Source organism: Pristiophorus japonicus, chromosome 1 (genome assembly GCF_044704955.1).
Source record: "Pristiophorus japonicus isolate sPriJap1 chromosome 1, sPriJap1.hap1, whole genome shotgun sequence".
NCBI classification, from domain to species: domain Eukaryota; kingdom Metazoa; phylum Chordata; class Chondrichthyes; family Pristiophoridae; genus Pristiophorus; species Pristiophorus japonicus.
The window spans coordinates 227,316,576-227,343,983 of NC_091977.1; the positions used below are offsets into that span (position 1 = coordinate 227,316,576).

General features: G+C 45.2%; 1 protein-coding gene and 1 long non-coding RNA gene across 3 annotated transcripts in view; one reads left to right on the forward strand and one right to left on the reverse strand.

Annotated features, from left to right (window-relative positions):
- Positions 1-27,408, forward strand: part of mamdc2a (MAM domain containing 2a) — a 171,825-nt gene that overhangs the window by 94,001 nt on the left and 50,416 nt on the right. For both annotated transcript variants that reach the window (XM_070887412.1, XM_070887422.1), the window contains exons 8-9: positions 8,981-9,127; positions 15,564-15,826. In XM_070887412.1, the coding sequence (XP_070743513.1) occupies positions 8,981-9,127; positions 15,564-15,826 (410 nt within the window). The remainder of the gene's footprint in view (positions 1-8,980; positions 9,128-15,563; positions 15,827-27,408) is intronic.
- LOC139268768 (uncharacterized) lies at positions 148-25,959 on the reverse strand. Its single transcript, XR_011594101.1, has 4 exons — positions 25,875-25,959; positions 14,443-14,532; positions 781-934; positions 148-466 (listed from the first exon to the last, which is right to left on the reverse strand). It is a non-coding gene; the product is annotated as an uncharacterized lncRNA (long non-coding RNA).

Here is a 27,408-nt window from a genome sequence, read left to right on the forward strand (position 1 = left end):
AACAAGTACAACAAAAGACTCTTTACTGTCCTCGACCACGACCTCGACCCCATCCTCGACCGCGTATTACACCACCCTTGGGACTATTCCCCCCTTTCTTAATCCCGCCCTTCCCTTTCCCACTGCCCCTGAGCCTGGACCTCCCCGTGTAGCACCGCACCCCGAGTGCTGTTGCTGTCGTTGGGGGGGTCAGACGTTGCAGACGCAATAAATGGGGCCTCAGGAGAAGCTTGTGATGTGGAAGGCATCAGGGCTGGAAGATGATATCAGCTCCCCACCCTCAGGTGCTGTCGACCTGACTAATCCACTGGCTCCAGGAGCAGCGGCTCTTCCTCTTCCTCTTCCTCTTCGCTTTCCTCATCTCTGCCAGTGGTGAAGTCGGGAGAAGGCTGGGTGACGCCAGAGGTGGAGGCAGTGGTTCTATCATCTGGTCTCTCTGTGTCGGTATGGTCTGAATCGTCCCAGGCTGGAAATACAAAACAACATTTAAAAATGCTTGACACCAGGAGAGGAGTCAGGGTTACATAAGTACATAGTACAGTGACTTATCGCAGTCTTACTTAAATGTCCACCACTGCTGCAGAACTACATTACATATCACAGACAAACAATACATATATGCATTACTTTACATGCCTCCAACATTGCAGGACATCACATGGGGCTAACATTACAGTGCAATAAACTTACATTACTAATATCAGGCCAACAGTTTAGTTACAGTTACATTACATGACATGACAGGACCGCAACACAGACCGGGGATTGTATTTAACTTACCATCCTGTGTGAGTGGGTCAGCTCCAATGCCGGTGGTGGCACGGTTGCTATCCCTAACTAGGGACAGGGCACGCATCTCGATTTCAGTCAGAAGCTCTTGGGTTGTGGGTCCTCCCCCCGCTTGCCGCTGATCGGCTGCTATTGCACATGTCTTCTGCAGAAAGTAACATAAATGAAAGTAAAAATCTTCAATCCATTTAACATCACACAGGGTCACACACACACACATTAAAACACTGCGTTGATCCTCTTGTCATTGCCTGAAAGCACGAATACATTGCCATAACCTTAAGATAAATAAAAGAATCCGTGTGACACTGAACCTACATTTACATGGTACATGACAGATGGGGACTGCATAAATAAAATCATGACTTACTCTTACAACACTCACCAGGTTGTTCCACCTCTTACGGCACCTTTCCCCGATGCGTACCATGGTACTTGTGGAGGACATAGCCTCCCCGATCTCGTCCCATATCCTGTTGTACTACTTTGGGGGGGGCTTTCCACGACCACCCTTCGTAAGCTCAGAGAACTTCTCCGTGATATTCTCGAGAAGGGCAGTTAACTTCATCTCGTCCAAGGCGGGTGCACTCAACCTCACGTCCTTCTCGATGTTCCTACGCTTAGATTTTTTTTTTAACGTTTCTGTTGTGTATCTGTAAAGCATGCACTCCCATGTTCTGCCACCAGGGAGCGCATCCCCTGAAGTCCCAAGGGATCCCAGCATCCTTTGGGAGCACTGCATATAAGCCGGCCTCTAAGGCCTGTTACTCTGGAGTGTCTTAATAAAGACTGAGGCCATTGTTACTTTAACCTCCCTGTGTGCAGTCTCATCTGTGTTAGGAACACAACAACTGGCGATGAGTACATGAAGCTAACGCAAAGATGCAGCAAACTGTTGACATCCTGGAGAAGTTCTCGGCGGGTGAGGACTGGGAAGTCTATGTCGAATGGCTAGACCAGTACTTTGTAGCCAACGAGCTGGACGGAGAAGGAAGCGTTGCAAAAAGGAGAGTGGTCCTCCTCACGGTCTGCGGGGCACCGACCTACAGCCTCATGAAGAATCTTCTGGCTCCGGTGAAACCCATAGATAAGTTATATGAGGAGCTGTGTATACTGGTTCACGAGCATCTTAACCCGAGGGAGAGCGTGCTGATGGCGAGGTATCGATTTTATACGTACCAGCGATCTGAAGATCAGGAAGTGCCGAGCTACGTTGCTGAGCTAAGGCGACTTGCAGGACAATGTGAGTTTGAAGGTTACCTGGAGCGAATGCTCAGAGACTTTTTTGCACTGGGCATTGGCCACGAGACCATCCTACGAAAATCTTTGACTGTAGAGACACCGACCCTCAGTAAGGCCATTGCGATAGCACAGGCGTTTATGTCCACTAGTGATAACACCAAACAAATCTCTCAGCACACAAGTGCTAGCAATGTTCATAAATTAACTGGAACTGTGTTTGCGAGCAGAAATGTACAGGGCAGAAACCACGAGTCTGCAACTGCCAGCAGGCCTCCGGTGACCCAGATGACTCAAAGTCTGCAACAAAGGATGAATGCAAGGCAATTCACACCTTGCTGGCGTTATGGAGGCTTCCATTCAGCCTACTCATGCCGCTTCAAAGGGTATGTTTGCAAGAGCTGTGGAACAATGGGGCACCTCCAATGAGCTTGCAGATGAGCTGCAAGCTCTGCAAAACCTGCTAACCACCATGTGGTAGAGGAGCATCGGTCCATGGTGGATCAAAGCAATTTCAAGCCTCAGAGAGAGGAGGCAGATGCTGAAGTACACAGGGTGCACACATTTTCGACGAAATGTCCACCTATAATGTTAAGCGTAAAATTGAATATCTTACCCATAACCATGGAACTGGACACTGGCGCTAGCCAATCCATCATGAGTAAAAAGATGTTTGAGAGACTGTGGTGCAGAAAGACACTCAGACCAAGCCCTGAGCCCCATCCACATGAAACTGAGAACATACACCAAAGAGCTCATCACTGTCCTTGGCAGCGCCATGGTCAAAGACACCTACGAGGGCACGGTGCACGAACTGCCACTCTGGATTGTCCCGGGCGATGGCCCCACAATTCTTGGAAGGAGCTGGCTGGGCAAAATCCACTGGAACTGGGATGACATCCGAGCGCTATCACATGTCGATTAGGCCTCATGTACCCAGGTTCTTAACAAATTTCCTTCCCTTTTTGAGCCAGGCATTGGAAACTTTTCCGGGGTGAAGGTGCGGATCCACTTGGTCCCAGAGGCACGACCCATTCACCACAAGGCATGAGCGGTACCTCACATGATGAGGGAGAGAGTGGAAATTGAGCTGGACAGGCTGCAACGCGAGGGCATCAGCTCCCCAGTGGAATTCAGTGAGTGGGCCAGCCCGATTGTTCCAGTATTCAAAAGTGATGGCATGGTCAGGATTTGTGGTGATTATAAAGTAACTATTAATCGTTTCTCATTACAGGACCAATACCTGCTACCTAAGGCAGACGACCTATTTGCGATGCTGGCAGGAGGCAAGACATCCACCAAGCTCGACCTGACTTCGGCCTACATGACGCAGGAGCTGGAGGAGTCTTCGAAGGGCCTCACCTGCATCAACACGCACAAGGGACTGTTCATCTAGAACAGATGCCCGTTTGGAATTCGGTCGGCTGCAGCGATCTTCCAGAGAAACATGGAGAGCCTACTCAAGTCGGGACCACGCATGGTGGTTTTTCAGGACGACATATTGGTCACGGGTCGGGACACTTTCGAGTACCTATAAAACCTGGAGGAGGTCCTCCAGCGACTGGATTGCGTAGGGCTGCGGCTGAAGAGGTCGAAATGCATCTTCATGGCAACAGAAGTGGAGTTTTTGGGGAGAAAGATTGCGGCGGACGGCATTTGGTCCACAGACGCCAAGACAGAGGCTATCAGGAACGCGCCCAGGCCACAGAACGTCACGGAGCTGCGGTCGTTCCTGGGATTCCTCAACTATTTTGGTAACTTCCTAACAGGGTTAAGCACCCTCTTAGAGCCCCTACATGTGTTATTGCGTAAAGGTGAGAACTGGGTATGGGAAAAAAACCAAGTAATTGCTTTTGAGAAAGCCAGAAACATTTTATGCTCTAACAAGCTGCTTGTATTGTATAACCCATGTAAAAGAATTGTGCTAGCATGTGACGTGTCGTCGTACGGAGTCGGGTGTGTATTACAACAAGCTAACATTGCGGGGAAGTTGCAACCTGTCGCCTATGCTTCCAGGAGCTTGTCTAAGGCTGAGAGGGCCGGCAGCATGATTGAGAAAGAGGCATTAGTGTGTGTGTTCGGGGTAAAGAAATTGCATCAGTACCTGTATGGCCTCAAATTTGAGCTGGAAACCGATCACAAGCCCCTCATATCCCTGTTCGCTGAAAACAAGAGATAAATACTAATGCCTCAGCCCGCATACAAAGGTGGGCGCTCGCGCTATCAGCGTATAACTATACCAACCGCCACAGGCCAGGCACCGAGAACTGTGTGAATGCTCTCAGTCGGCTACCATTGCCCACCATGGGGGTGGAAATGGCGCAACCTGCAAACTTGTTGATGGTGGCGCAGCCCGCAGATTTGTTGATGGTCATGGAAGCATTTGAAAATGATAAATCACCTGTCACGGCCCGCCAGATTAGGACTTGGAACAGCCAAGATCCTCTGCAGTCCCTAGTAAAAAACTGTGTACTGCATGGGAGCTGGGCCAGCATCCCCGTTGAAATGCAAGAGCCAATCACGCCGTTCCAGCGGCGAAAGGACGAGCTGTCCATTCAGGCAGACTGCCTGTTGTGCGGTAACCGCGTAGTGCTACCCAAAAAGGGCAGGGAGACGTTCATCTCGGATCTTCACAGCACACACCCGGGTATAGTAATGATGAAAGCGATAGCCAGATCCCACGTGTAGTGGCCCGGTATCAACTCTGACTTAGAGTCCTGTGTACGGCAATGCAGCGTGTGTGCTCAGTTGAGGCACCGCTAAGTCTGTGGTCCTGGCCCTCCAGACCATGGTCGAGGATCCATGTCGACTATGCGGGCCCGTTTCTCAGTAAAATGTTCCTGGTGGTGGTGGATGCTTTTTCAATATGGATTGAATGTGAAATAATGTCGGGAAGCACCGCCACCGCCACCATTGAAAGCCTGAGGGCCACCCACGGCCTGCCTGACATACTGGTCAGTGACAACGGGCCATGTTTCACCAGTACCGAATTTAAAGAATTCATGACCCGCAATATGATAAATCATGTCACCTCGGCCCTGTTTAAATCAGCCTCCAATGGGCAGGCAGAGTGGGCAGTACAAACAATCAAACAGAGCCTTAAACGAGTCACAGAAGGCTCACTCCAAATCCGCCTGTCCCGAGTACTGCTCAGCTACCGCACGAGACCCCACTCGCTCACAGGGGTGCCTCCGGCTGAGCTACTCATGAAAAGGACACTTAAAACCAGACTCTCGCTGGTTCACCGCAGTCTGCATGATCAGGTAGAGAGCAGGTGGCAGCCACAAAATGTAAACAATGGTCGCCCCACTGTGTCACGGGAAATTGATTTGAATGGCCCTGTGTATGTGCTAAACTAGGGACATGGTCCCAAGTGGATCGTGGGCAAGGTGATAGCTAAAGAAGGGAGTAGGGTGTTTGTAGTCAAACTAGACAATGGACAAATTTTCAGAAAACACCTGGACCAAACGAGGCTGCGGTTCACAGACTGCCCTGAACAACCCACAGCAGACACCACCTTTTTCGAGCCCACAACACACATCCAAAGGATCAACGACACCACCCCGGACCAAGAAATTGAACCCATCACGCCCAACAGCTCAGCAAGGCCAGGCTCACCCAACAGCCCTGCGGGGCCAACAACACGCCAGCCCAGCGAGGGCATAGCCAACACACCAGAACAGACATTTGTACCGAGGCGGTCCACCAGGGAAGGAAAGGCTCCCGACCGCCTCACCTTGTAAATAGTTTTCACTTTGACTTTGGGGGGGAGTGATGTGTATCTGTAAAACATGCACTCCCATGTTCCGACACCAGGGAATGCATCCCCTGAAGTCCCAAGGAATCCCAGCATCCCTTGGGAGCACTTTATATAAGCCAGCCCTAAGGCCTGTTCCTCACTCTGGAGTGTCTTAATAAAGACTGAGGTCACTGTTACTTTAACCTCCCTGTGTGCAGTTAGGAACACAACAGTTTCCATATTTCTGTTGTTATGATTTTTGCTTTGTAAAATATGTCTTCCTATTCTTCAAACTGTAGAACTATTAAATGTGTTTTTAAAGTAACTGCCCATCGACTAGCTTGCTGCTCCTCTCTCTCTCTCTCCCTCCTCTTCAACTCACGACACATGCGCGGGTGACCCCTGACCCCCGAAATAGCAGATAAAATGCTTCTGTAAAAAAATAACAGAAAAAAAAATCCACATGTGCAGTTCAATGCCGTACTATCCATCGAGGAGAAAGTCGATCTGGATCGACTACTAGGTTACATACTGGCCGCTGCAGACCGCTGGCATAGTGTCGACACAACGACAAAAAAAAAATTGACCAAATTTGTCCTCTTCAGTCTCGGCAGTGTGCAGGCAGTTTGAAATGTCGCATCGCCAGCATACCGCCAAGAAATGGGTGGCCCTTATGCATTGACCAATTTCGGGCCCGCAGTCTGTGTTGCAGTCGTTTTAACTAGAGTCGCCAACTTCCAGGATTGCCATGTAGTCTCCAGGACTTAAAAATTAATTTGATGGACACTGATTGCGAGCAATATCTAGGAGAATCATTATGGGTGCATTAAATAAACCATTCTCAGAATACTTTTGTTTATTAGTTATAGAAACATAGAAACATAGAAACATAGAAAATAGGTGCAGGAGTAGGCCATTCGGCCCTTCTAGCCTGCACCGCCATTCAATGAGTTCATGGCTGAACATTCAACTTCAGTACCCCATTCCTGCTTTCTCGCCATACCCCTTGATCCCCCTAGCAGTAAGGACCTCATCTAACTCCTTTTTGAATATATTTAGTGAATTGGCCTCAACAACTTTCTGTGGTAGAGAATTCCACAGGTTCACTACTCTCTGGGTGAAGAAGTTCCTCCGCATCTCGGTCCTAAATGGCTTACCCCTTATCCTTAGACTGTGACCTCTGGTTCTGGACTTCCCCAACATTGGGAACATTCTTCCTGCATCTAACCTGTCTAACCCCGTCAGAATTTTATATGTTTCTATGAGGTCCCCTCTCATTCTTCTGAACTCCAGTGAATACAAGCCCAGTTGATCCAGTCTTTCTTGATATGTCAGTCCCGCCATCCCGGGAATCAGTCTGGTGAACCTTCGCTGCACTCCCTCAATAGCAAGAATGTCCTTCCTCAGGTTAGGAGACCAAAACTGTACACAATACTCCAGGTGTGGCCTCACCAATGCCCTGTACAACTGTAGCAACACCTCCCTGCCCCTGTACTCAAATCCCCTTGCTATGAAGGCCAACATGCCATTTGCTTTCTTAACCGCCTGCTGCACCTGCATGCCAACCTTCAATGACTGATGTACCATGACACCCAGGTCTCTTTGCACCTCCCCTTTTCCTAATCTGTCACCATTCAGATAATAGTCTGTCTCTCTGTTTTTACCACCAAAGTGGATAACCTCACATTTATCCACATTATACTTCATCTGCCATGCATTTGCCCACTCACCTAACCTATCCAAGTCGCTCTGCAGCCTCACAGCATCCTCCTCGCAGCTCACACTGCCACCCAACTTAGTGTCATCCGCAAATTTGGAGATACTATATTTAATCCCCTCATCTAAATCATTAATGTACAGTGTAAACAGCTGGGGCCCCAGCACAGAACCTTGCGGTACCCCACTAGTCACTGCCTGCCATTCTGAAAAGTACCCATTTACTCCTACTCTTTGCTTCCTGTCTGACAACCAGTTCTCAATCCATGTCAGTACACTACCCCCAATCCCATGTGCTCTAACTTTGCACATCAATCTCTTGTGTGGGACCTTGTCGAACGCCTTCTGAATGCTAAAAATATTAGCATTGAGGGGGAAAGGCTGTTTGATGGACAGTCCTGAATTATCCAATCAGGTAATGAAGAATCTGTTCGTTGCCCAATTGGTGCGGGAAGATGGCAGATGGATATGTCAGGTGACCAATGGCGGGAGCGGGGTGCTTGGAGACAGGATGTCACATGCTGAAACCTCGCGAAACGCGTGACAACCAGAGTTGGCGACCCTAGACTTAACCAAAGTGTGAATGACAGTTAAATGGTTGTCAATTTAAGCTTATTTCTACATATGACCTCATCGGCATCAGAATTGTTATCCCTAGTGCACTTGATGTTCTTGCACTTTTTTAATTGCATTCTTTTCTGTCCAATAGCCTCAGCAAAACTGATGACCTTTACTACATTTAAAATCTGCTTTAAATACAATGCCACAAATAAGTGAGCTCGACAAGTTCACGTCACACGAAGAAAGAAATTTGTGTTTTGTTAATTATTTTTTCTGTAGGTAACATCAGCTGATAGATTTTATCTTATATTAAGTTTCTAATCATTGTTTTCCTGTCCAATTTGACTGTGTTTTTCCTGTCTTGGACTGCGCGAAGCACATTACTGGAAAATCTCTCCCTTGACATTGGTCCACAGCCACCCATCTGCAGAGGTCTGGCAGAGGTTCAAAAGCCATGACTTATTCTGTAGTTGGAAAATAAAAGCATTTTTAAAAAATTATTTGCTATAACTCCCTTACGTGTGAGTGTGAGGTTAACCAGGAGGGGAGGACACTGCCTCTATTTTAACCCCCTGAACCCCTGTACATCTCATTCTCATCAGGTGTGAGGGAAGGGGGTGGAGAGGGGGGTTAAAATTGTCCGTCAAGTCAAACTCCAGAAAGTCCATATTGATCAAGCATCCTACTCCCTGCTCTCAATAAAACTTAGTTTTTTCTTGCAAACGAATGGTTATTTCTAGCTCGAATTTTTCTTGGGTAGTTATAGATGTGGTGACGGATTTTAGCCAGTTCCTTTGGCAGGGTTAGCTGTGTTTTTGAGTAGTACCGAAGCGATGCACATCTCAGACACGTGATTCTGCATTACTCTTACAATCTTTCACATGTATACAATCTGTTCGATGCTGAACGATATTTTCTGCTTTTTGTTGAATAAAGCCCAGGTCTTCGACCCATCTCTGGCAAATTGCAACTTCGATCAAGGTCTTTGCAAATATTCACAAAACCACAAAGATGGCTCAAAATGGACAAGACTGGTTCGGAAACCAAATGCATTCCGATTTGGAGACCACACAAGTGGAGTAGGTAAGATTTAAGTTGCATCTGTAGTAAATCATGTGATGGCCACCTTATTACTCATACTCTTGGTGTTCAGGCAAGGGATACAGTTATTATTATTGAACAAGTGTATTACTCAACATCAGCTTGAAATGAAGCTTTAAAGGAATATTGTCTTTGTTAAACAAAGCCAATTGGTAATCCTTTCTTTATTTGTAAAATAAACACACAAAATAGTGACTAAAATATTGTTGAAATGCATTATCATGTCTCTTTAGCACAACATTATCATGAGGAAAGTGACACAACGTTCTTCTATTTCCTTATCTCAGGGATGTGGGGCTGGGATGGAGGGGGAAGTTGAGTGAGGGACTTAAGTCAAGAGAGAATTGGGGGAGTGGGTCAAGATACACCTCAGCTGTCATGCTATTTCTGGAACTGTAGTCTGAATTATTACTGACTCAGTAGAAAGGTCTTGTAGCCGTGGCTCAGTGGGTAGCACTCTCATCTCTAAATCGGAAGGTTGTGTCCCACTCCAAGGACTTGAACGCAAAAATATAAACAGACGTACCTCAGCATAGTACTGAGGAAGTGCTGCACTGTCAGAGATGCCTTTTTTCAGATGAGACATTAAGAACATAAGAAATAGGAGCAGGACAATGCCATTCAGCCCCTCGAGCTTGCTCCCCCATTCAATGAGATCATGGCTGATTTTCTACCTCAACTCCACTTTCCCATCATATCCCCATATCCCTTGGTTCCCTTACTTTCCAAATATCTATCGATCTCTGCTTTGAATATACTCAACAGCTGAGCCTCCACAGCCCTCTGGGTTGGGAATTCCAAAGATTCACCACCCTCTGAATGAAGAAATTTCTCCTCATTTCAGTTCTAAATGTCCGACCCCTTATTTTGAAACTGTGCCCCCTGGTTCTAGACTCCCCAGCTTGAGGAAACATCCTCCCTGCATCTACCCTGTCAAGCCCTGTAAGAATTTTATGTTTCACTGAGCTCATTCTTCTAAATTCTAGAGAATGTAGGCCTAATCTACTCAATCTCTCCTCATAGGACAATCCACCCATCTTAGGAATCAGTCTGGTGAACATTCATTCATCCTCTTGAAGCCTCTTTGTAACTTCCTCACAACTTACATTCCCACCTAGCTTTGTATCATCAGCAAACTTGGATATATTACATTTTGTCCCTTCATCCAAATCATTGATATATATATTGTGAATAGCTGGGGCCCAAACACCGATCCTTGCGGCACCCCACTAGTTACAGCCTGCCAACCTGAAAATGACCAGTTTATTCCTACTCTCTGTTTTCTGTCCATTAACTTATCCTCAAACCATGCTCGTATATTACCCCCAATTCCATGAGCACTAATTTTGTTTTATAACTTCTGTGTGGCACTTTATTGAATGCTTTCTGAAAATCCAAATACACCACATCCACTGGTTCCCCCTTATCTATTCTGCTAGTTATGTCATCAAAAAACTTTAACAGATTCATCAAACATGATTTCCCTTTCATAAATCCGTGTGGACTCTGCCCAAACTCATTATTATTTTCTAAATGCCCTGTTACCACATCCTTAGTAATAGATTTTAGCATTTTCCTGATTACTGATGTCAGGCTAACTGGTTTGTAGTTCCCTATTTTCTTTCTATTTCCATTCTCAAAGAGCGGGGTTACATTTGCTACCTTCCAATCCATGGGAACCGTTCTAGAATCTATGGAATTTTGGAAGATGACAACCAATCTCTATAGCCACCTCTTTTAAAACCCTGGGAGGTAGGCCATCAGGTCCAGGGGATTTATCCGCTTTCAGTCCCATTAATTTCTCCAGTTCTTTTTTTTACTAATATTAATTTCTTTCAGTTCCTCATTCTCACTAGACCCTTGGTTCTCCACTATTTTCAAGAGATTTAAACTAAGGCCCTGTCTGCCCTCTTGGGTGGACATAAAAACTCCCATGGCACTATTTGAAGAAGAGCATGGGAGTCCTCCCTGGTGTCCTAGCCAATTTTTATTCAAAACAGATTATCACATTGCTGTTTGTGAGAGCTTGCTGCATGCAAATTGGCTGCTATGTTTCCTAAATTACAACAGTTTCTGTACTCCATTAGCTGTAATGCATTTTGCAACATCCTGAGGTCATGAATGATGCTATATAAATGAAAGTCTATCTTTATTTTTTAGGCAGAGTGCAGAGAGGAAAATCAGATCCTGACAATGGAGCTGCCAAGATTTATTTTCTATTTAAATGAATAGAAGAAAAATCAGTTGGGTTCCCCTCCAGGCAGGTGATCCTTCGAACCCAATTTTCCTCTCTGTGCTCCACCTGGTGGTAAAGATGAAAATTTACTCCTTAGTGTTCCAAGGTGATGTGCCACAGAGTAGTAGGGCATGGATTTGTGGCCTTGATTCCCGACATGGCAAATTCCTGATCTTAGCCAAACCATCAGTGGATGCTGAGCATTTCCTCACAGCCTCAACTATTCCACTGCTCTACTGGCCGACCTCCCATCTTCCACCCTCCATAAACATCAACTCATTCAAAACTCTGATGCCTGTATCCTAACTCGTACCAAGTCCCATTCACCTGTCACTCATGTGGTCACTGACCTACATTGGCTCCCAGTCCAGCTAGGCCTTGAATTTAACATTTTCATCCTTGTTTTCCAATCCATCCAGTGCCTCACCCGTTTCCTATCTGTGTAACCTCCTCCAGCCCTACAACTCTCCGAGATCTCTGTGCTCCACCAATTCTGACCTCCTGTGCATCCCTGATATCTATCGTTCCACCATTGATGGACTGGCCTTCAGCTGCCTTGACCCTAACCTCTGGAATTACCCCCAAAAACCTCTCTACCTCGCTACCTCTCTCTCCTCCTTTAAGACGCTCCTTAAAGCCTACCACTCTGACCAAGCTTTTGGTCATCTGTCCTAATACCTCCTTATGTGACTCGTTGTCAAATTATTGTCTGATAATGCTTCTGTGAAGCACCTTGGGACATTTGACTACATGCAAGGTGCTGTATAAATGCAGGTTATTTTTTTGAGAGCAAAATAGTCAACAGACAAATCACTCTTGGTTGGTTTGCCTACCATCTAGTGATTGGTTTAAGTGGCACATGCAGAGTGCTGGAATCTACCAGGGTTCGCCATTGAGGAATGGCAAGAGGCCTCCAAAAGAGGTAAGAAAAATGTAATTAAATAAGGAAAGACTATGAAGTTGCTGCAGGAGGGAATTACATACGATGTACAGCACAGAAACAAGCCTTTCGGCCCAACTGCTCTATGCTGGTGTTTACATTTCACACGAGTCTCCTCACACCCCTCTTCATCTCACCCCTCAGCATATCCTTCTATTCCTTTCTCCCACATGTATACATAGTATAGTGGTGTTCCTCACCAGACATTTTCACAGCACAAATCCATCTTTGTCAACCACTTCATTTGTGTTTGCTTGTACACATGCATAATAGTAAATCACTGTTCAACTGCCTAACATAATGTGGCTGATAGTTACCCAGAGTAAGGCAATAATAAACTTGGCCCGGTGTGCCTGTGCTGTCCTGGACAAACGGACACCAGATGATTACATAAAATTGCATAGAATTTATAGCATAGAAATAGGCCATTCGGCTCAACTGGCTCCACACGAACCATTTCCCACCCCTATTCATCTCACTCTGTCAGCATATCTCTCTATTTCTTCCTCATGTGCTTATCTAGCTTCCCCTTAAAGGCCTCTATGCTATTTATGTCACTCAGTGGGTAGCATTCTTGCCTATGAGTCAGAAGGTTGTGGGTTCAAGTCGCACTCAAGAGAGTTAAGCACAAAAATCTAGGTTGACACTCCAGCACTGTTGAGGGTGCTACCTTTTGGATGAGATATTCAACTGAGGCCCCAGCTGCCCTTTCAGGTGAATGTAAAAGATTCCATGGCATTATTTCGATAGAAGAGTGGAGGAGTTCTCCACAATGTCCTGGCCAATATTTATCTCTGAACCAACATCACTAAAACAGATGATCTAGTCATTGTCATAGTGCAATTTGTGGGAGCTTGCTTTGCGCACATTGGCTGCTACATTTCCTACATTACACCAGTGACTACACTTCAGAAGTATTTCATTGGCTGTAAAGCGCTTTGGAGCATCCTGAGGTCATGGTAGGTGCTACAGAAATGCAAGTCTTTTTTCTTTCAGTGTTGTTATTGGTTGCTTTCCAGTCTTTTTCATTGTTTATATCGGAGAGACAGATGTCTTTGTGTGATCTGAAATTCATCTGGCAACATTTCTATGTGAGTTGTTGGACATGAGGCTGTCAAGTTTAATACCCGGAATTAAGATAGAAAGTTTCCTTCAGACTGTTAAACTCCAGTAACTGTAATCTGCTGAGACAGCTGGGATCAGTGAGGATTTGGGAATGACTATAGATGTAAACTGAGCTGGAAAACTGCAATCCTGGCAAGGATACATGACTGGGATCAGTGGCTTATGAAAAGATAAATTGTGATTCCCAGGCTACCAAACTCATAGTCAATGTTGCAAGCAGTTTATTTTGGACTTATCAATATTTTCCCATCAAATAGTCTATTTACCCAGAGAGATATGAGAATGTGGAACTCGCTACCACAGGGAGTGGTTGAGGCGAATAGCATAGATGCAGTTAAAGGCAAACTAAATAAACATATTAGGGATGTTACAAATTAATTAAAAATACATAATTTAATACCTCTTCTGTACTCAAAACATTGGATGGATGATGAGCTGGCCAGAGGATAAGGGCCCTGAATTTGTGGTTGTAATGGCGGCACTGTTAGTGTTCGACGTCATTACTCTGTGAAACTGACAGCAACTACTGGCGTCCGTACATGCCCAGCTAAACGCAGAAATCCTGACGTTGCTGTCAGTGATACCCTGCTCCTCTGCAGAGTGCACTGTTGCAATCTTTGCAGATGGATTCAGTTAGAAATCAGTAACTTGATGTGAACTTCCACTTTTTACGCACTATTCACCCTGTAAAAACGCAAGAAAAAGTTAAGCATTGTTGAAAGAAGTGTAACTGATTTTTTTTATGGTGTACTAAGTCATAATTTTTCATGAACAACCTCTCTAGCCCTGAAAAACTAATTTTATATTTGTCGAGTGTAATTTTCTCCATTTCTGATAAAAATTCCACAGATTTTTAAAATAATAACAACAATTACAAAAAAAATTAAGTTTGTTTATGATATTTCAGCTTCTACCTTAATCCCATGTGCACATTCCAATCTTTATTCCGCTTTTTGTAAAATGATTAAAAAGTGAATGATAAAATCCGCTTATTACCTCCTGGTTTGCTGTCGGTGAGAATTCTTCAATGTGGTTGGCTGCTTAGCCTGCTTGATGATATCACCGTTGTTGGATGCCAGAGATCCCCTAGAGTTGAAATTAGCGTCAGAAAAGGTGAGATTGGCACCACAGAGTCTGCTAAAATTTTGTAGGCAACTTTCTTCGAAGTCGTTGGTGAGCGACATCACTTTGCCGCTCATGGCAAAATCCAGGCCAACATAAATTTGCCAGAAGACATTTTAACCTAACCCGCCCGTCAGTGATACTGATGGGATCAGGCACAATACTGGATTTATACATCGCCCCGATTATACTCTCCATTGAAGTCAGTATCGAGTCGGGTGTGAGATGAGTGTCCCACCTGATCGTGTGGGATTCCCAGCTGGCAAATTAGGTTAACATTGCTCCCATTCATTTAACAAATTAATATTCATATTTGTTCAACAGTTACGTCAACAAAGGAAAGCCTGGAAATTGCCATAAGCAATATTATCGTGTGACTGCTTAGTATGATGGTATGAAATTTATCACTTCACATCAAAATCATTCTTCAACTCCCTTGGCACAATTTGAATCTAAAACTAGAGGCCATAAATATAAAATAGTCACTAACAAATCAAATAAGGAATTCAGGAGAAACATCGCTATCAGAGAGTGATGAGAATGTGGAACTCGCTACCACATGGAGTGGTTGAGGCAAATAACATAGATATATTTAAGAGGAAGCGAGAAAAACACATGAGGGAGAAAGAAATAGAAGGATATATTGATAGGGTGAGATGAAGAGGGGTGGTTGGAGGCCTGTGGTGAGCATAAACACCGACAAGGACCTGTTGGGTCGAATGGCCTGTTCTATGCTGTACATTCTATGTAATTCTATGCAACTTCGGTTGAATTCAGAGTTTGAACCCCTCCAGTTGCCTCCAGGGAACCAAGGGATATGGGGATCAGGCGGGAAAGTGGAGTTGAGGTCGAAGATCAGCCATGATCTTATTGAATGGCGGAGCAGGCTCGATCTGCTGTATGGCCTACTCCTGCTCCTATTTCTTATGTTCTTAAGATGTATATTTGCACTTATTGTTTTATTTCAGTAACAGATGCTCTCTTACTTTTCATAGGTGGCTTTCTTATTTCCAACGCAAGATTTGGATACCAGCAGGAGTATGTGGCGCATCTGGCAGGTCCACTTCTACTGGCCAACCTCCAGTACTGCGTGCAATTTTTTTATGCCCTGAATCATTTTGTAACAGGGGATGCCCTTGCAGTCTATATCTACGATGAAAATGACCGCGTTCAAGAAAAGATTTGGTCAATACCCAAATCACCAACTGGTATGTGGATTCAAGCGGAAGTCAACTATCAAAGGCTGGAGCCCACTAAGGTAATCATTTATTAATCCAATAGACCCAGAGCTGGGGCAGGGGGGAGAAGAATCGCTCTGGGTCCTTACTCTGGGATATGGGGGTAGGGCAGGAAAGTGGAATTGATGTAATAGTTCAGGCATGGAAATATTGAATGGCGGAGTAGGCTCGATGATTTGTATGGCCAACTTCGGCTCCTATTTCTTGTGTTCTTTAGCTTGAGATTATGTACTGTTTTGTATTTTAAACCTGAGATTGAAAAAAATTGAAGTATGGTAATGTCTACTGACCACAGTTCCACTTTTTGCTCTGTGTAAATCGTTAAGTTGCCATCAAAACATTCTAGAGTTTGAGGCATCTGGCTAGCTGCACTGTTCAAGATAGCATAATGAGGGTCTGGACAGATATGATGGCAACAAATGTGTATATATATAACTGAGCATGATGAAATGGAGCTGCATCTACTTTGCTTCAAAATTATTCATATGAATGAGTGCTTTTGGAAACCAGCAAACATCTGTTCAGTACTATTGTTATGGTGCAGAATGTAGCAGCAGATGCTCTCAACAGGGCTAAGATGAAGCATCAGGAATGGGCTCTTGATCACAAGTTTGCTCATCTAATTGTCTAGACATGGGACTAACCGGATATAGCAAACTTAGAGAACAAAGAGAGGATATGAGAATAGAATGGCAGCTAAAAAAAAAAAATCCAATAGTCTTCTATAGGCATATAAATAGTAAACGGGTAGCAAGAGGAAGGGTGGGGCTGATTAGGGACCAAAAAGGAGACCTACACATGGAGGCAGAGGGTATGGCTGAGGTATTAAATGAATATTTTGCATCTGTCTTCACCAAGGAAGAAGATACTGCCATAGACCTAATAAAGGAGGAGGTAGAGGAGATACTAAATGGGATAAAAATTAATAATGGTGAGGTACTCGAAAGGCTGACTGTCATTAATGTAGATAAGTCATGATAGGTCACCAGGACGGGATGGGATGCATCCTAGAATGCTGAAGGAAATGAAGGAAATCGCAGAGATACTGGCCATAATCTTCCAATCCTCCTTGGAAATGGGGGTGGTACCAGAGCACTGTAAAATTGCAAATGTTACACCCTTGTTCACAAAAGGGAATAAAGATAGACCCAGCAACTATAGTCCAGTCAATTTAACCTCGGTAGTAGGGAAGCTTTTAGAACCAATAATTAAGGACAACACTAAGTCACTTGGACAAGTGTGGATTAATTAAGGAAAGCCAGCACAGATTTGTGAAAGGCAAATCGTGTTTAACCAACTTGATCGAGTTTTGATGAGGTAACAGAGAGAGTTGATGATGACAATGCGTTTGATGTGGTGTACATGGATTTCCAAAAGGCATTGGACAAAGTGGCATGCCAGCAAAGTTGAAGCCCATGGAATAAAAGGGACAGTGGAAACCTGAATATGAAATTGGCTAAGTAACAGGAAACAGTAGCGTTGAACGGTTGTTTTACAGACTGGTGGAAGGTATACAGTGGTGTTCCCCAGGGGTCGGTTCTGGGACCACTGCTTTTCTTGTTATATATTAATGATTTGGATGTGGGTGTCACATGACACGATTTCAAAGTTTGTGGATGAGACGGGACTTGGAGGTGTGGTGGACAGTGAGGAGGATAGACTTCAAGGGGACATAGATGGGTTGGTGGGATGGGCGGACACGTGGCAGATGAGATTTGGCATGGAAGAGTGCGGTGATACATTTTGGTGGGCAAAATCAGGAGAGGAGGTGTAGACTAAAGGATACCATTCTGGGGTGGGTGCATGAACAGTGAGACCTAGGGGTATGTGTGCATAGGTCATTGGGGGTGGCAGGGCAGGTTGAGTAAGCGGTTAAAAAAGCTTATGGGATCGTGGGCTTCATGAGTGGTGGTATAGAGTGCAAAAGTGTGGAAGTTATGATGAACCTGTATAGATCAACGGCTCAGCCTCAACTGGAGTGTTGTATCTGGTTCTGGGCATCGCACTTGAGGTGTGGTGTGAGGGCCATGGAGAGGGAGCGGAGAGGATTTGCGAGGGTGGTTCCGGGGATGAGGGACTTCGGTTGCCTGGATAGACTGGAGAGGCTGGGGTTGTTCTCCTTGGAGCGGAGAGGGTAGAGAGAAGATTTGACGCAGGTGTTCAAAACCATGAGGGGTCTGGACGGAATAGATGGAGAGAGGCTATTCTCATTGGCAGAGGGGTCGAGAGCCAGAGGATGCAGATTTGGGGTAATTGGCAGAGGAACCAGGGGCGACATGGGAGGGATCGTTTTTGCACAGTGAGTGGTTGGGGTCTGGAGTGTGCTGCCTGGGGGTGTTGGAGGCAGACTCACAATTACAGCTTTCGGGAGGGAGTTGGATGAGTGCCTGAGGGAGGGGAATTTGCAGGGCTGCGGGGAGGGGGTGGGGCAATGGGACTGGCTGGGGTGCTCTTGCAGAAGGCTGGCATGGGCTCGGCAGGCCGAATGGCCTTCTTCTGTGCTGTAACTATGATTCTGAATATTTTATCCAGTACTTTTGTTACAAAGGGATTAGAGTGTAAGAGTAAAGAGCTCTAACTACAATTGTACAGGGCATTAGTGAGGCCACAATTGAAATACTGTGTACAGTTCTGGTCTCTTTACCGAAGGAAGGATATACTTGCCTTAGAGGGAATGCAATGAAGGTTCACTAGACTGGTTACTGGGATGGGGGGATTGTCCTATGAGGAGAGGTTGAGTAGACTAGGCCTATATTTAATTGAGTTTAGAAGAGTGAGAGATGATCTCATTGAAACATTCTTAACAGGCTTAATGCTGAGAAGATGTTTCCACTGGTTGGAGAATCCAGGACATGGGGTCACAGTCTCAGAATAAGGACATTTAGGACTGAGATGAGGAGAAATTTCTTCACTCAAAGGGTTGTTAATCTTTGAAATTCTCTACCCCAGAGAGTTGTGGGTGCTCAATCGTTGGGTATACTCAAGACAGAGATCGATAAATTTTTGGGAACTGTCTTTCGGATGAGACGTTAAACCGACGCCCTGTCTGGCGGATGTAAAAAATTCCATGGCACTATTTCGAAGAAGAGCAGGGAAGTTCCCCCCGGTGTTCCGGCCAATATTTATCCATTCACCAAAATCACAAGAACAGATTATCTGGTCATTAATACATTGCTGTTTGTGGGACTATGTTGTGTGCAATTGGCTGCCAAGTTTCCTACATTACAACAGTGACTACACTTCAAAGTACTTCGTTGGCGGTAATTTGCTTTGGGGTTATGAAAGGGCTGTAAAAATGCAACTATTTCTTTATTTCTTTTATGGCCAGAAACTGTTTAAAGGGGCACTTTTGAAACAGAAAAAAGCATTTGGTGAGTCTATTTTTTATCCTGTATATAGTTATGTAAATAACATCAAAAGCATCATTGGATTAGTTGTGTGGGAGGCGATCGTCATAAAAGAAAATTATATATAACTCTTCCATCTTCTCCCCCAATAAAAGTTAATCGAAAATATTTTTCATGAATTCATTTTGTTTTCATGGTTTTAAAGTATGGCTTTTTTTTTACATTATCAGAGTTGCTCACATTTTGGTATTTTGCAATTACTTACCACTAGATCAACAGCAAATGATAGTTTGGCTTGTGCTAGAAGTCATAAAAGAGTGTGCCAACATATTACACACAAGCAGAATCACTCGTCTGTTGTGAACAGGGTTGAATGCCAAATCTCCAGGATGCCTGTAGCACACAGTTTAGATAAACCCATCAACTATATCGAGCAGTTGACAATTTTACTTCACAAAATATTCCTTTTCACATTAATTAGATATTTTTATTGGGTTCAAATTCAATGAAAGATCAAGTTATTAATTGAGCAGGTTAAATGTGTACATCACTACCAGAACCTCATTCACAAATTTAAGTATGGCATATTATTTTCACTAACTTTAACATTTTTCTTTTCTGCTGTTCTTATTGATATTGGGGAAATGTTTCTGCTGAAACAGTGAGAGCCAATGACATGGTCAGGGACCTAACCTACAGTCATTATTGAGCCTGATAGCTCAATGAAGCTGGACTAAGGTCAGAGAGGCATTTAAATACACATGGTTGCATGGTGATAGTGATGTGAGTGTAAGACTGCTGTTGGACATGTAGTTCTGACAAAGCTAATCCAAATTAGATCATTTTTATTTTCATATTTGAAGCTTTCTTTTGAGGCCCTACTGGAAGTTTTCAATTGACCTCCAGCCCCAATAGCTTTATGGGGGACAGAGTTGCAGATTTGCACTCCCCTTTGTGTGAAGAAGTGCTTCCTGACATCACCCCTGAACAGCCTAGCTCTAATTTTAAGGTTGTGCCCCCTTGTTCTGGATTTCCCACCAGAGGAAATAGTTTTTCTCTATCTACGCTATCAAATCCATTAATCACCTCAAACAATTCAATTAGTTCACCCCTTAATCTTCTATAATCAGGAGATAATCAGTCGATTCACCGAATGAGTCAGTGTTAAAGAAAGATGGTGATGTGAGTGTAAGACAGAGAAGCATAGAAACATAGAAAATAGGTGCAGGAGTAGGCCATTCGGCCCTTCGATCCTGCACCACCATTCAATATGATCATTCACCTCAGTATCCCTTTCCTGCTTTCTCTCCATACCCCTTGATCCCTTTAGCCGTAAGAGCCATATCTAACTCCCTTTTGAATATATCCAATGAACTGGCATCAACAACTCTTTGGGGTAGAAAATTCCACAGGTTAAGAACTCTCTGAGTGAAGAAGTTTCTCCTCATCTCGATCCTAAATGGCTTACCCCTTATCCTTAGACTGTGACCCCTAGTTCTGGACTTTCCCAACATCGGGAACATTCTTCCTGCATCTAACCTGTCCAGTCCCATCAGAATTTTATATGTTTCTATGAGATCCCCTCTCATTCTTCTAAACTCCAGTGAATACAGGCCCAGTTGATCCAGTCTCTCCTCATATGTCAGTCCTACCATCCTGGGAATCAGTCTGGTGAACCTTCGCTGCACTCCCTCAATAGCAAGAATGTCCTTCCTCAGATTAGGAGAGCAAAACTGAACACAATATTCCAGGTGAGGCCTCACTAAGGCCCTGTACAACTGCATTAAGACCTCCCTGCTCCTATACTCAAATCCTCTCGCTATGAAGGCCAACATGCCATTTGCCTACTTCACCGCCTGCTGTACCTGCATGCCAACTTTCAATGACTGATGTACCATGACACCCAGGTCTCATTGCACCTCCCCTTTTCCTAATCTGCCGCCATTCAGATAATATTCTGCCTTTGTGTTTTTGCCACCAAAGTGAATAACCTCACATTTATCCACATTATACTGCATCTGTCATGCATTTGCCCACTCACCTAACCTGGCCAAGTCACCCTGCAGCCTCTTAGCATTCTCCTCACAGCTCACACCGACACCCAGTTTAGTGTCATCTGCAAACTTGGAGATATTACACTCAATTCCTTCATCTAAATTATTAAGGTACATTGTAAATAGCTGGGGTCCCAACACTGAGCCCTGTGGCACGCCACTAGTCACTGCCTGCCATTCTGAGAAGGACCCGTTTATCCCTACTCTCTGCTTCATGTCTGCCAACCAGTTCTCTATCCACGTCAATATATTATCCCCAACACCATGTGCTTTAATTTTGCACACCAATCTCTTGTGCGGGACCTTGTCAAAAGCCTTTTGAAAGTCCAAATACACCACATCCATTGGCTATCCCTTGTCCACTCTACTAGTTACATCCTCAAAAAATTCCAGAAGATTTGTCAAGAATGATTTCCCTTTCATAAATCCATGCTGACTTGGACCGATCCTGTCATTGCTTTCCAAATGCGCTGCTATTTCATCTTTAATAATTGATTCCAACATTTTCCCCACTACTGATGTCAGGCTAACCGGTCTATAATTACCCGTTTTCTCTTTCCCTCCTTTTTTAAAAAGTGGTGTTACATTAGCTACCCTCCAGTCCATAGTGTACATGCTGCTGTTGTTCTGACAAAGCTAGTTCAAATTAGGTCATTTTTATTTTCATATTTGAAGCTTTCTTTTGAGGCCCAGCACAATAAGCGTCAGCAGGTTATTTTGACTGATGAGAGTATCACAATGTTGGCCAGTCTTGTCCTCAGCTGACAGACGCACTTTCCAGCAGGGATCACTGGACAATGATGGTACAAAAGGGTGCTGATGTTTCTCTTTCATCGCACAGGCCCATTATAGCAATGCAACTTCCATCCCTGCTGAAACTAGCCAATAGCACAAACCGAACTTGGGAATTTCCTGGTTTGTACGCTCAATCCCACACCGCATCAAGTGTTAAGGGTCAACCTTGACTAAGTGGTAGTAAACCTCGCCTCTGAGTCAGAAGGTTGTGGCTTCAAACCCCACTCCAGTGACTCGAGCACATAATCCTTTCGTGCAGTTAAAAAAATAATAACTTGCAGTCATATGGTGCCTTTCATGAGCTCAGGATGTACCAAAGCACTTTATAGTCAATTAAGTACTTTTTGCAGTGCAGTCACTGTTCAGGGAGGTGGCTCATCAGGGGACAGCAGCAGAGGCCAAGTTCATGGCACCAGGGGTGATTCTGCTGCACAGGAGGGCAAGAAAAATAATGGGGGAGCTATAGTGATAGGGGATTCTATTATAAGGGGAATAGATAGGCTTTTCTGCGGCCGCAAACGAAACTCCAGGATGGTATGTTGCCTCCCTGGTGCAAGGGTCAAGGATGTCTTGGAGCAGCTGCAGGGCATTCTGGAGGGGGACGGTGAACAACCAGTTGTCATGGTGCATATAGGTACCAATGATATAGGTAAAAAATGGGATGAGGTCCTACAAGCTGAATTTAGGGAGCTAGGAGTTAAATTTAAAAAATAGGACCTCAAAGTTAGTAATCTCAGGATTGCTACCAGTGCCAAGTGCTAGTCAGAGTAGGCATAGCAGGTTAGTTCAGATGAATACGTGGCTTGAGGAATGGTGCAATGGGGAGGGATTCAAATTCCTGGGACATTGAAACTGGTTCTGGGGGAGGAGGGACCAGTACAAACCGGACGGTCTGCACCTGGGCAGGACTGGAACCGATGTCCTAGGTGGAGTGTTTGCAAGTGCTGTTGGGGAGGGTTTAAACTAATATGGCAGGAGGATGGGAATCTATGTAGGGAGGCAGAGGGAAGTAAAAAGGGGACAGAAGCAAAAGGTAGGAAGGAGAAAAGTAAGAGTGGAGGGCAGAGAAATCAAGGGCAATAATTAAAAAGGGCCACATACAACATAATTCTAAAGGACAAAGAGTGTTAGAAAAACAAGCCTGAAGGCTCTGAGTCTCAATACAAGGAGCATTCGTAATAAGGTGGATGAATTAACTGCGCAGATAGCTGTTAAGGGACATGATGTAATTGGAATTGCGGAGACATGGCTCCAGGGTGACCAAGGCTGGGAATTCAATATCCAGGGGTATTCAATATTCAGGAAGGATAGACAGAAAGGAAAAGGAGGTGGGGTAGCGTTACTGGTTAAAGAGGAGATTAACACAATAATAAGGAAGGACATTAGCTTGAATGATGTGGAATCTATATGGGTAGAGCTGTGAAACACCAAAGGGCAGAAAACGTTAGTGGGAGTTGTGTACAGACCATCAAACAGTAGCAGTGAGGTTGGGGATGGCATCAAACAGGAAATTAGGGATGTGTGCAATAAAGGTACAGCAGTTATCATGGGTGACTTTAATCTACATATAGATTGGGCTAACCAAACTGGTAGCAATATAGCAATACAATGGAGGAAGATTTCCTGGAGTGTATAAGGGATGGTTTTTGTTATGTTTTGCATAAAGAATCTGACCAGATACTGTGAGCTCAAAGTATCATGTGACTGTAGCCCTTCATTCAGGTCTCCAGAGTGCCTCTCCAGCCTTTGAGGCCTCCTTATGTACAGGTGACTCCAGGGAATGAGCCCTCTGGTGATTAAACAAGGTATTTACAGGTTTACATATATAACAACACTCCCCCCCGCCACCCCCCGCCCCCCAAAGTCAATCGTGTAACTATTTACAGTGTAAGTCGATCTGGGGCTTTCCTTTCCGTGGTTGATTGTTTCGGTGCAAATGCTGGTTTTGGTGAGTCGTTTGTTGAGCCCTCACTGGGCTGCTGTGCAGCTGGCCTTGCAGGGCTGCTTGGTGTGGTGAGTCCTGCTGGGCTTCTGCAGGTGATGCGTTCTGCTTCGTGGTCAACCGCTGAGTCAGTTGTCACTTGTGTGTGTGTTGGGGGGTCGAAAATGGTAGAGTCTATTGTGGGTTGTTCTAGATAGTCCGTGAATCTTAGTTTGGTTTGGTCCAAGTGTTTCCTGCAGGTCAGTCCATTTGAAAGTTTGACCTGAAACACCCTATTCCTTTCTTTGGCCACGATAGTGCCGGGAAGCCACTTGGGACCTTGTCCATAGTTTAACAGAAATACAGGATCATTAATCTCAATTTCGTGTGACACATTTGCGCGATCATGATATGTATTCTGTTGAAGCCGCCTGCTCTCTACCTGTTCGTGTAGATCAGGGTGGACTAATGAGAGCCTTGTCTTAAGTGCCCTTTTCATGAGCAGTTCAGCGGGTGGAACCCCAGTGAGTGAGTGCGGTCTTGTGCGGTAACTAAGCAGGACTCGGGATAAGTGAGTCTGCAGTGAGCCTTCAGTTACCCTCTTCAAGCTCTGTTTGATTGTTTACACTGTTCGCTCTGCCTGACCATTGGACGCTGGTTTGAACGGGGCAGAGGTGACATGTTTGATCCCATTGCGGGTCATGATCTCTTTGAACTCGGCACTGGTGAAGCATGGCCTATTGTCACTTACAAGGACATCAGGCAGGCCGTACGTGGCAAACATGGCCCGCAGTCTTTCAATGGTGGCAACGCATGTGCTTGCCGACATTATCTCACAGTCAATCCATTTGGAGTACGCATCTACAACCACAAGGAAACTTTTTCCCAAGAATGGGCCTGCGTAGTCGACATGGACCCTGGACCACGGTTTGGAGGGCCAGGACCATAAACTTAATGGCGCCTCCCTGGGTGCATTGCTTAACTGAGAACATGTGTTACATTTGTGCATGCAGGACGCTAAGTCTGCATCGATACCGGGCCACCACACTATGGATCTGGCTATCGCTTTCATCATTACAATGCCTGGGTGGGTACTGTGGAGGTCACTAATGAAAGTGTTCCTGCCCTTTTTTGGCACAACTACCTGATTGCCCCATAGGAGGCAGTCTGTCTGTATGGACATTTCATCGTTGCGCCGCTGGTATGGCTTTATTTCCTCCTGCATCTCTAACGGGACACTAGACCAACTCCCGTGGAGCACACAGTTTTTTACGAAGGACAGTAAGGTGTCCTGGCTCGTCCAGGTTCTAATCTGTCAGGCAGTAATCGGTGATTGCTCACTTTCAAATGCTTCCATTACCATAACTAAATCTGCGGGCTGTGCCATCTCCACCCCTGTGGTGGGCAATGGCAGCCTACTGAGAGCATCGGCACATTTTTCTGTGCCTGGCCTGTGGCGGATGGCGTAGTTGTATGCGGACAATGTGAGCGCCCATCTCTGGATGCAGGCCGATGCATTTGTGTTTATCCCCTTACTTTCAGAAAAGAGGGATATAAGTGGCTTATGGTTGGTTTCCAATTCAAATTTGAGCCCAAACAGATATTGATGCATTTTCTTTACCCCGTAAACACACGCTAACGCTTCTTTTTCGATCATGCTGTAGGCCCTCTCAGCCTTCGACAGACTTCTGGATGAATAAGCAACCGGTTGCAATTTCCCAGATTCATTAGCTTGTTGCAATACACACCCAACACCATATGACTACGCGTCACATGCTAGTACCAAACGTTTATATGGATCATACAACCCAAGCAATTTGTTTGAACATAACAGTTTTCTAGCTTTCTCAAAGGCATTTTCTTGGCTTTTGCCCCACACCCATTCATCTCCTTTATGCAGTAAGACATGCAGTGGTTTTAACAGTGTTGCTAAGACCCGGTAAAAAGTTACCAAAGTAGTTCAGGAGTCCTAGAAACAACCGCAGCTCCGTCATGTTCTGTGGTCTTGGTGCGTTCCTGATTGCCTCCGTCTTCGAATCGGTGGGCCTGATGTCGTCCGCTACGATTCTTCTCCCCAGGAACTCCACTTTAGGCATCAGGAAAATTTTAACCTGAGCCCCACACGATTAAGCCAACTAAGAACCTCCTCCAGGTTGTGCAGGTGCTCGATGGTGTCCCGACCTGTAACCAAGATGTCGTCCTGGAAGACCACGGTGCGCGGGACCGACTTCAGCAAGCTTTCTATGTTCCTCTGGAATATCGCCATGGCTGATCGAATCCCAAACGGGCATCTGTTGTAAATGAAGAGACCTTTGTGCGTGTTGATGCAGGTGAGGCTCTTCGATGATTTCTCCAGCTCCTGTGTCATGTAGGCCAAGGTCAAGTCCAGCTTCGTGAACGTTTTTCCTCCCGTCAGCGTCGCAAATAGGTCATCTGCCTTTGGTAGCGGGTATTGATCCTGCAGGGAGAAACGAATGATAGTTACTTTGTAATCACCACAGATTCTGATGGTGACGTCTCCCTTGAGGACTGGAACAATCGGACTGGCCCACTCGTTGAATTTGATCAGCGAAATGATGCCCTCTCGTTGCAGCCGGTCTAGCTCAATCTCCACCCTCTCTCTCATCATGTACGGAAACGCTCTCACCTTGTGATGGATGGGTCACGCCCCCGGAATCAAATGGATCTGCATTTTTGCTCCTTGGAACTTCCCAATACTCGGTTCGAACAACGAGGGGAGCTTGTTTAAGAGCTGGGCACATGAAGTGTCGTCGACGGACGAGAGCGTTCGAACGTCGTCCCAGTTCCAGTGTATCTTTTCCAGCTAGCTACTGCCGAACAGCGTGAGGCCATCGCCCGGTACCACCCAGAGTGGTAATTTGTGCACCGCTCCATCGTAGGAGACCTTTACGGTAGCACTGCCGATTATGGTAATCAGTTCCTTTGGGTACATTCTCAGTTTAGTCCGAATGGGAGTCAGGACTAGCCTTGAGGCCTTGCTGCACCAAAGTTTATTGAAAGTCTTATTGCTCATTATGGACTGGCTTGTGCCCATGTCTAGCTCCATTGACACCAGGAGTCCATTTAATTCAACCTTCAGCATTATCGGGAGACACTTTGTGATAAATGTGTGCACCCCCTATACCTCTGCCTCCTCGGTCTGAGGCTCTGGTTCATTGTGATCCACCGTGGATCTGTCCTCCTCTGCAAAATGGTAGTTTGCAGGATTAGCAGGGTTTGCAGCTCGCCTGCACATACATTGGAGGTGTTCCATTGTTCCACAGCCCTTGCAAATGTATCCTTTGAAGCGGCATGAATGGACAAGGGAGAACCAGTTGATGTGGTGTATTTGGACTTTCAGAAGGCTTTCGACAAGGCCCCACACAAGAGATTAATGTGCAAAGTTAAAGCACATGGGATTGGAGGTAGTGTGCTGATGTGGATTGAGAACTGGTTGGCAGACAGGAAGCAAGGAGTAGGAGTAA